Source organism: Batrachochytrium dendrobatidis (assembly GCF_000203795.2).
Source record: "Batrachochytrium dendrobatidis JAM81 unplaced genomic scaffold BATDEscaffold_4, whole genome shotgun sequence".
Lineage (NCBI taxonomy): Eukaryota > Fungi > Chytridiomycota > Chytridiomycetes > Rhizophydiales > Batrachochytrium > Batrachochytrium dendrobatidis.
In genome coordinates, this window is record NW_006281102.1 from 1,192,759 (window position 1) to 1,203,689 (window position 10,931).

Below are 10,931 nucleotides of genomic sequence, written 5' to 3' on the forward strand. Positions count from 1 at the left end.
AACTTGCTGGTTTTGCCGACAATCATCCCGACAGTTCAATACGTACCGAGTTGGATCAAGGCAGGATATTTGAAAGTCTAATGGCTATTGTACAATCGGATACTGCTGACCACATGAACAAAAGGGTTGCTGGCCAGATCATTGAAGCGTGTTTCCAGAATCGGGTTCAGACTGCTAGTTCGAGCATTCAGCTATACAACGACAATGCCGAAATTGATATGAAATCTGGAATGGCCGGATATAAACATGGACAGGCACGCACACTTGTCGAAATGCAGTATATCCAGTATATGCAATGTATACTTTGCAAACCCATGTGGTGGATCGATATCACAAACCAGCATATTGTGGAGCAATGGAGGGCTGACTCACTCGCTCAGAATATATCACCATCAACATTTAATCTTGCATTGGAACAACTCGAGTTTTTTGTCAAACAGCTTGTTTGTAGTGGCAGTGATGGATTTGGTACAATTGTCCCAGGACCTGTTGAACAGACGTATATACTGGACAATGGCATACCTGACAATGTATATACGCGATTGATGACAAATGTATCGGATATTGAACATGGATCAAATCACAACACTGGTCAAATGGTGCACAATCTGATTGATGCATCAATGTACAGTGTTGTATATGGACAAACGATGATTGCACCACTGAGTATACGACTCAAATACACCACAATGGTACCATGCGATATACTGTTATCGACTCGACTTGTTTCAAGTGTGCCCATCATTGACGGCAGTTCCAAGTTTATATCACGCAAGTTCCAATGTCTTCCGAGTGAATTCCGTGTCGAACAGGATGGCAGTGTGACCATCAACTCATACATCAACAATCTGAATCCGATATGGCATCGAGACATGTACAAATGCATTGCCAAAATATTCAAATGTTTTGTCCCAATGTTTGAAAGTCTGTTCAGAACGATGGATCCAATGTTCAAGTATATTGATATTCACAATGGCACAAAGGGATCTGAACCATCAAGCCAATCAAGTCGTGGTGGTATGGAATCAGACACTCGAGTCATTCGTCCCGTGTATGTACCAACACTTCCGGAACATTTTGAATCCAGTTATGAATTAGCAAAGCCAGTGTCACTGCGTGGTCGTAGTCTGCAAGTCATTGTCAAACTCACCAACATTCAACTGACACCATCCAAACCTAAATACGACAAGGGAAACTGGCACATTGAAGGTCCAACTAACGAATCGATTGTTGCAACTGGACTGTATTACTACGACGTGGAAAATATCACCACACCCGAACTCGATTACCGCGAGGCTGTTGATCGGTTTGATGAAAGAGCATCTGATATGTATTGGAAAGATGTGTATGGCATTATTGATCTAGAATCACCACGCAGTCAGTATATAGGATCGCTTGAAGTATCAAATGGTCGGTGTGTAGTTTATTCCAATCGATACCAACACAAAGAACAATCATTTGAACTTGCAGATCCAACTCAACCAGGACACTGCAAGATTCTGACATTTTTTGTAGTGAATCCAGCATGTCGGATTGTTTCGACTGCGCATGTGGCTCCACAACAACCACAATGGTACAACTCGAGTCTTGACAAGGCACACATACCGCCTGAACTGTGGAATGATGCCACGCAGTATATTCAAGGTGTTCAATCACCAGCTGAAGCCAAACACTATCGAGATGAATTGACAAGCGACCAAACTCGAATCACAGCAGCATACAAGGACATATATGAGCGGGTGTATAGTGATTGATCGTTGGTGGTGAATTGTGAGGTTGTGATTTTACAACAATGAGTTGCAATGGTTTGATATGAACATGATGACTCGGACTCTATTCAGTCGGATCAACTCGACTACAATTGGTCGTGTATATTATGATTGACACGATCAATTGTAGTTGAACTCGAATACAGATTGACTGTTGAATCACAATGCGTGATATCAGCAACATGATGTGCTATATAGTGGAATGTATACGCTAACCTGACATGTGTCATGTAGTGTGTATTCGATCAATATGGGTATTAGCAATCAACAAGTCATACGATGTTTGTCTTCGAGTGATGCAATGGAGTGGAATGAGTGCATCAATCCAGAATACGAGTCAACCATGACATATGATCATAATGTGTGGTTGATACAACTATATAGTGACAATCGATATTGATATAGTAACACACAACATGAAATGCCAACACAACAGTTGCAAGTCACTGATCATCAATGTGATATTGTGGTTGCAACATGAATTGCATTGTATTGATTCAGTTGATTGATTGAATTACTGGACAATGTGTAGTGATGATTGATCGTGTCAAGTTGAATGCAGAGCATCACTAAACCACAACACATATTGATGACTATCCAACAACTGAGTATCAGCTCAGTTGCATATAGTCTTGTTTAAACATGTATATATTTGTTCATATTTTGGCATACCAACCCTTTTTAGGGTGGATAAGGGTGTAAAACTGCATAATCAACCATATGATATTCGAATGCATAGTCAAGCAGCGGTTCAATCAATATTGCGGGTGATCATATAAAGGGAGATCCCTTCAAAGGTTGACATTAATAACAAGTCATCACCAACCCTGTCAATAAAGCCAATCCCTAAAACGGTCACCCAAGGAACGTGCTTTTAATATTATCCACTCAATAATGGATATAAATACGATCCAGCCTTGCTTGTTGAATACCAATAATTACAACTTGCTCGACCAAACCAAACCAATACAATGAAACTCGCAGTCACAGTATTAGCATCAATCCTGGCCATCTGCTCGGTTACTACAGCCAGCCCAGTTAATCCCAGTGCAGCTGCAAGTGCCGGAGCTAGCACTCCAACCGTCATTCCCAGTGCACAAGTTACACTTTCAGTTGATCTTAGTAAACTTTCAGAAGAGGATATGGATTTGATCAAAGAATACGCACATATAAAGAAGGCTTGTAACGATGAAGAGAAAATACACGACTCGCTACAATCTGAAAAACTTGAACAAAAAGAAGCTCTCGATGAACTTGCAGAGGAGCAGTGGGATTCGGATTTTTTAGATCTCAAGTGGAGATTGGGTGAAATCGAGACACTGCTTCTAGAACGCCTGTTCAAGGGAAATATGGATCAACCAATCGAATATTACATGAAATTTTTGGAAACAGATTCCGAGTTTTTGGAACTCGCCGACACACTTTTCAATTCTCCACCAGTTCAACAGCCAAGATCCGAGCAAGCCTCTACTAGTGGAACCCAGAGTCCATAACAACAAGCACCTCAAAGCTATGATGATGGAATGGGAGTTTCAGAAAATTCTGATACTATGCACTCATCAAGCGAAACGCCTACAGTCCAACCCATTCAAACATCATCCAATACATAGGCAACTTCATCCAGTACACGAAAAACTTCCAGATCTTGTTTTCATTTACGCAGAGCCTGTTCCAGAGTTAGAAATAACCTCGAACCAAGCTGGAACCAATTTGAAAATGAAGATTCATCTGATTGATTTGATTGCTAATCTGTATTGGTTTCAACCGAATATGTTGTATTTTTGTTTGAATACAATACAATACAATCGCCGTTTAATATTGTATCTGATTATTCCAGTTTTGGTTGGCATGATATCATATTGTACATTGACACTTGTATTTACAATACAATACAATACAGTTGATTGTATATTGCATAGTTGTACACATTGATGATGCAGATATGCATGTGTGTATCATGTCGATATGATATTGCTTGACATGCTGCAAGCGACTCTTTGGAACCACTATGCCTTTTGATTCAGTCATTAATACTTGCAAAGCGTTAGTCAATACTTTGATTCCAAATTACCAATTGATATGATGCTACACGAACAACAGGTTCGTCATGTTCAACACTACAAATATCTGGATGTTGTATTGCACAAACCACTGTATCACACCATGCGACTGGACTATAATCAGGTTGCTGTATGCAATAGCATACTACTATGTGTAATGCTTGCAAACCACCAACTCACAGTCAACTTTCAGACACGAATATTCTTGGCAGTCATTCTAGTAATGATCATGTATGCACTGGATCTGGTTGGTGGTTGGTGATGACTTGACTTGCATACACACTCAACAGTCAACAACGGTGTGCTACACATATTGAATCCAGAAAATCCACAACTGTCAATACTTGTTGTTGAAATGGGTTCAGATCACCATCAGCTCACTCACTCGTTGCACCGATGTGATTGCATGATCAACCTGACACCAACCAAACCACATTCGAATAAATATGTTCCAGTCATGTGCATCGTATATCGATTGTCAACTCACAATGTCAACTCCAACACATTCCACCATGATTATGGTCACATCACACCATGCTGATGTATGTCGATCGGTATCACATTGCAAATGACTGTCATCCAATGACTGCAATGCAATACCGTGCATGTATTGTGATTGATACGCTGTGCACCATCAACCAGTGTGCAACTGTCACTTGATATATCGACTCTGATATGCAACAACATGCTGTGTTTACCATGATCAGGTTTTTGATCAATCTTGGACTCATGATACATGATTTGACATGTTGGATCGTGTGGATGTGTCATGGACTGCAATTTAGTTGCAGATACACATATGTTTGACATTGACTGATACATACTGTGCAATGACTGATCAGTGCGGGTGTAATTGCACACTTGGTGGTATTGTGCATTATGGTTGTTTGACAATGTATGAATGCTGGATTAGTCAGTTATATGCAACCCATCTGAATCGACTTATTTGAACAAACACTCGATGTAACTGACAAAAAACACTGCCAGCCAATGTTTGCACAGTACGGATATGGTTTGTTTGCATCAAATCATCACACAATCTGTATCTCAGCACTCGTTTATTCAAAATAAAATGTATTCAACCACATGTTCAAACATGTTCGATCACAGACGGTTTGTGGGATGAACTGCACATCATCGACTGAGCTACACTGCATAATTCACTATGCCATTGATACACACATTCAATTCAGCAATGCAGCAGTATTACAATGCTGACAACTATCAACCAATTCAGTACAATATGTTACAACTAAATAGATTCCATTGACACATCAACAGTCATACATACCGATTGTTGAACATGCTCGTGTTGGTTGGTGTGCATTGATACAAGTTGTCAGAGCCAACCAACAAATCACTGCATCTGTACGGATTGTGTACCATGGCATATGTTTGAACAGACACTGCACGAATCACTGTCATTTGGATTGAATAATCAACAAATACCATTGTGACTACACATGTATGCATATCTGAATGGGTTACAACCGAGTGTATTGCATTTCATGACACTGATTGAAATGTCATGATTGGATATTTTTCCAAATAGTAAAATGGTATCTCGTAAATTGTTGAAATGCATTGATCATGCCAACATTGCATAATCAATTGTATGATACGATTGTATACCGCCGATTACTTTGTTGGTGGTCAGTATCACATGTGTACAATATCAATATGTTGCACAACAGTCATTCAAACAGGTTGGAGCATGCCATATTGTAGCAATGCAATCAACTTGGTACAACACATGTCAATATGCATGTATTGTAGTGTAGCGTACACTAGTAGTGATGATGCAACGAACGACATGCGTGGTTGTAATATTATACGTCGGACCACATGTCCATGTCCATGATTATAGTTATGGGGACATGCCAGTGTTTGATACATACAACGTTACAATGATGGGTCAGTAACAATGTGATGGAATTGAATGGCAATATCAAAATCATGTCCAGAATATGTGATATAACAACAACTTGCAGCCGTATCGATGCAAATGGACCACTGAATAACAGTGTCATGGATATGCAAACAACAGTTGCATTACTGACATGTGCAATCATTGTTGTTGAACTAGATTGCAATCGTATCCGAGATTCAGAGTACAACAAATGTGTGTACAGAGTTGTATTGACAACATTGACAGTCGAGCACAATACATGAATCAGGGCTCAGGATTGATGATTGTGTAGTGCATGGTTATGCCAAATGTAGAGAAAAGGCAGGTTCAACACTATAGTCTAATTGTGTGCATCATATGATGGTTTTTGTATATCAAACACGTAGTCAATGTATAGTATCAACCAACTGAATATGCAATCATTGTATATTGCAATGCAGAATACAAGCAAAATGAATACAAGGGATCCATTTTACATGAATATAGTGGTAAAAGGGAGCTTTTGCGGTTACACAACACCCTTAAAGGGTGTAGACGCATAATATAGTCGACATGAACATTAAACTCATCAATATGATATTATGGATAGGGAGTATTATGCTGTCTAGTTTGACAGTGATACACTACAGACAACCAAGTAGCCCTGTATAGTTGGTTAACCTAAAAGGATCAGGGTTGGTTTACTATACAAACCATATAAATACGATGCAGTACATTCAGTTTAGAATCAACCTCAGCAATCTGCTTTTGCACTAACTGCTTAAACTCATTTATTGGCTTGATGAAATTCACTGACATTTTATTCTTACTGGCCGCGGCAGTAACCGCCAATGCAGTGCTGGTTTCAACTGATAATGATGGTTTATCCGAAGCATCTGGCTTAACGATCAAACTCAGTCCAAGTACCTCTGGCCAAGCCCAGCAACACCCATATGATGAAGATAATTCAAGCAATGCTGGTTTAAACCAAAACGCTCCATTAGACGAAGAAGATCAGAGGGTTCGCGATGAGCTAATCAAAAAAGCTAAAGACGCTAAAGAGAGGGAAAAGAAAGTATGCGACTCTTACTATAAGTATCTAAGCCATGGATTGAAACAAAGTCTAAAATCAAATGGCCAAAAGAGACCTGGATCAAAACACAGCCCAAAGACTGAACATCAATTGAAAATGGAATGTGAGAAAGCAGAAGAAAAATCAAAAGATATGCAGAAAAGGTTGGAAAATTTTATGCAAAGAATGATTTAGAGTTTGGGACAGAGTCGGATTGATGATGTGTCAAGAAACTCGAGTATTTTGAATAAATTTAAACTTTTTGATATTTGTCGAGTATTCTGAATGATCCAACAACTATAGCATTGATTGTGTATATTGCGCTTGATATTAGTAGTATATCAATAGCACCGAACAACACGGTTCATTCGAATGATATTTGTTTGTTCATATAAACTAGAAAACCGAATTTCAATTTGAATGGCAGTTGGAATTATCGGCTATAAATTTGCTACGTTTTGCGACACCGATTCCACAAAAATGACAACTCTGGATCAAACTCGGGTGAAACAACGCAAGAGTTTCTACAAGACTGCACAGATGTGATGACTTTAAATTAAACAATGAGTTATCATCAAGACTTGGCTATTACAGTGCTGACCAACTCTCACTTTGACTGACTGATCGAGGACCTCCTTTACAACCATACTGCCCATTTCTTGTTCAAAATACTGGAAATCATCATTTATTCATTACAATTACAGCAACTTGTAATCAACGTCGGATCAAATATCTCACAACTGGAGTCGCCATTGTCTGAATCGAACTTTAAAATATCCCATTCTAAACAAAAAAGTATGAGAGCAACTCGATCAAATACTTGAAAAGAACAAAGTCAACCCCCACTGATTCAACACTTGTATGTATGTTTGTTTGAATCAGGTCAAGCCTGTGCTGCAAACTAGTTGTTACATCAATCGTCAAAAACAATCCCAGAAAACAAATTCAATATTTCACACTATTTGTCGTTTGCTATAACATGCTTTGGTTCAGTTACATCAGGCAATGTGTCTCGGACTTTATTTGATTGCTCCACTCATCATTTGTCTGTTTTTACCCGAAACGGTCAGATACAAGTGGAAAAAGATTGGATGGTGATTTCTTAAAGGTTCATGGTCACTTTGAATGTTTTACGTCGCGGAAAGAGTTTATATTACTGAAGCAAGCAAGGATGACATGAGACTGGAAATGTCACAGTATTTGATTGGATGTAAAGCTGCAGCAGAGATTAGTCATTTGAACTCGGTGCATGGAATTGTTACAAACTATACGCAGTCGAATTTCTTGCATAGTCTTGATGAAAAGATTGGATTGGACGAGTGCGTTGTGGATATGGATACGACTGGACCTAGTACAGATTATCTTGTCGATATCACTGCCAAAATCTATACAATATTATCTGATGAATGACATGGAGTTGATAAATATATTGGGCTACAGGCAAACAAGTACCAATGTTTTGACTAAACTGATATTGAAGGATGCTCTTGTTTGATCATCCATCTGGACACGTCGAGGTATACCCGTTTCCAGTGTTTTCAATGACAGTGATCGAGTCTTTTCCAGTTGGGGCACTCGACTATATGTTCATTTCTCAACTGATTTTGTTGGTTGAGTTGTTTCGAGTCTTGTGGCATGCTCTGTGTGTCGACATGTGTTCCACTGCTGTGAATTCAGTCATTTTCAGTATTGTCCATTATATGAGCATTGTTGTATATACCCATGACTGCTTTCTGAAATACTGTTGGTGTGGTAACAAAGCAATGTAGTTTAACAACGTAAACCTGCATTCATCACGATATACAACAAACCTTGCCGTTTCGATGCTGTAGAATGTGTATGCCTTTGATTCCGGTTAGTACCTAACCCCGACGCATGCTGTCGTCCTAGAGTCAATTTCTCGAGTGACGATACTGGAAAAAGTACATGTGTCTGACATCCATCTGGACGTAGGTGAGCCATAACTGACTCGAATACATACCATAGCTCGTAAGGCGTCCAGTTGTTTATAGCCGAGTGTGCGACCTATTTTGCAGGTATACCACCGTCATCACTGTTACTGCCATAACTTTATGATCTTGGCTTCAACTAGTATGGACCTTATCACATCCATGATTGGTCAGTTTTGCACTCAGTAACACCATTTTACCAGTATGTGTAGGGTGTTGGCAGCCTCTTGATCCCTGTTCCCGCCAAGTACTGGTCGAATAGAAGAAACCTGAGCTTTGCTCTATTGTCGGTGCACATCATCCGGACTGGTAATTCAGTTTGATTGTCAACCAGCACGACATGTTCCTTGAACTCGTCCAACACTTGATGTTTGGAGTGTAGCATACACACATGTGCATATTTCATAAATCATATACAATGATATGACAGCACTTTGATTGAACTGCTGATTAACGGACAAGAAACCTGACAAGTCCATATGCGAGAGCACGTTGGTTTGTATTTACCAATAATTTGACTTTTCAATGAATGGGAGCTTCGTCGACTTTCTTTTGGTGCATGACATGCTGCGTTTTTCATGCTCGGTATTTGTTGCAACGTCAAGTCATGACTCTTTTGAAGCGCTCTGATGCTTTTTGATAATATGGCCAATCTCTTGTACTGTGCGTCTATATCCACTGATATTCGACATCTCAAACTTGATGCATGGTGATTGATGTCTATTGCAAGTTGTTTGGTCTGGCCAACACCCTGAAATCAGCCATGTCAAGCCATTCGCTTGAAAGGCAGTCATCAGCGGTACACTTTTTGTATTGGTAGATATTTTCCGTTGTTGAAGACCGAAATATTACAGCTTCGTCAAACATCGTGTTTTTGGAAACGAGATTGCTGAGCATGTAGGTATGAATATGACATTGGTAATGCAACTATTTGCTCCATACATTTGATGTTGCAAGTCAGATTGACCGTGCCAACACCTTGCACTGTACTCGTCTGTGCTTGATGACTACTCTTGAATTGTGGTATAGTTTAGTTTGTAAGCCATTGTTTACAGCAAACCATGCAACTTGTGGTTCCAGAGTCTAGTGTAAATTTACCGTCGCTTTGGAAGCTTTTTGTGAATTCCAATTGCACAGTACCACAGTGATCGACCATGTTTGTGTCGATGCTCTTGCTGGATTGTACTCTCGAGTACTTGATTGCCAATTCCAATATGCTTTTACAACATATTACCACGCTTAAATGGATCAGGGTCAGAGTTGTGATCGAGCTTTGATAGTCAAGCAAAACAGATATTCCAGTAACGGATATTTTATCCTGACACTTGGACACCCTAACCATTAAAACCAAAAGCACCCTTTTAGCCCTGCGTGCTGTTGTTTTGCGGAATCTATGCTCACAATCAGGCCGCTCCACAATCCGGTGTTTGAATGCACTTGCTAAACAGTACCTAAAAACATGTGCACTTTATTTGACTTTGAAACAGGTGGCTAAATACAGTTGGCTTTGTACTAGTCTAATCCAGTCCCCCTTTGCTGCGAGCACCCCTATCTACATGCAAAGCCCTGTGATCACAAGTACGATTTTCCTGATTGTTCCAGGCAAATTTGTAATATAAAAAGACAGGGTTTACCGAGATTTTAAACTCATCAAACATCATCTCGATCTACTCCAATCCAATCCAATCTAATCCAACCAAATATGCAATTCACTATCGTCGCATTCATCACTGCTCTTGTCGCATGTGCCGCTGCTACTCCTAGCCCACGTATTGCTCCACGCCCCTGCAGTGTTGATGGTGAATGTCTCACAGGACAAAGATGCAAGATCCCTGAGGGTCAGACAACGGGATTCTGCGCTTTTGAATAAATGTTTTGGTTATATTTGTGTGCCAGCATTCGTTCTAGAGCCTGTTCAAGTTGCATCAACTAGCTTAAACTTGAATTTTGGAATGAATAAACTCCATTTTACAATGATATTTGGCTGATATTGTATAACATGACTTTGCATAGATTTAATCACGAACGGTTGTTTTGTGTTGAGTGGCTTTGTATAGTAACGATCCAAACTGTTGAGCCTGATTGATCAGCATATAAAACGTGAATATGATAACTTGTGCAGGTTTAGAAACTGCATACCTGTGATATTCACCAGTATTGATGTTCCAGATTGCAACCAACAACTGGCAGTTT

The 10,931-nt window shown here is 39.6% G+C and overlaps 3 protein-coding genes across 3 annotated transcripts; all 3 read left to right on the forward strand.

Moving 5' to 3' along the window:
- Positions 1 to 80: 80 nt before the first annotated feature.
- On the forward strand, positions 81 to 2,571 carry BATDEDRAFT_24157 (uncharacterized protein; the record flags this gene model as incomplete). Its single annotated transcript, XM_006677863.1, has 2 exons — positions 81 to 1,739; positions 2,509 to 2,571. 2 exons carry the CDS (start codon positions 81 to 83, stop codon positions 2,569 to 2,571), a joined length of 1,722 nt encoding a protein of 573 aa, XP_006677926.1.
- Positions 2,572 to 2,740: 169 nt separating this feature from the next.
- On the forward strand, positions 2,741 to 3,262 carry BATDEDRAFT_24158 (uncharacterized protein; the record flags this gene model as incomplete). Its single annotated transcript, XM_006677864.1, has 1 exon — positions 2,741 to 3,262. The coding sequence occupies one exon, from the start codon at positions 2,741 to 2,743 to the stop codon at positions 3,260 to 3,262; it is 522 nt and encodes a 173-aa protein (XP_006677927.1).
- Positions 3,263 to 6,519: 3,257 nt separating this feature from the next.
- BATDEDRAFT_87895 (uncharacterized protein) lies at positions 6,520 to 6,984 on the forward strand (the record flags this gene model as incomplete). Its single annotated transcript, XM_006678096.1, has 1 exon — positions 6,520 to 6,984. The coding sequence occupies one exon, from the start codon at positions 6,520 to 6,522 to the stop codon at positions 6,982 to 6,984; it is 465 nt and encodes a 154-aa protein (XP_006678159.1).
- Positions 6,985 to 10,931: the final 3,947 nt, after the last annotated feature.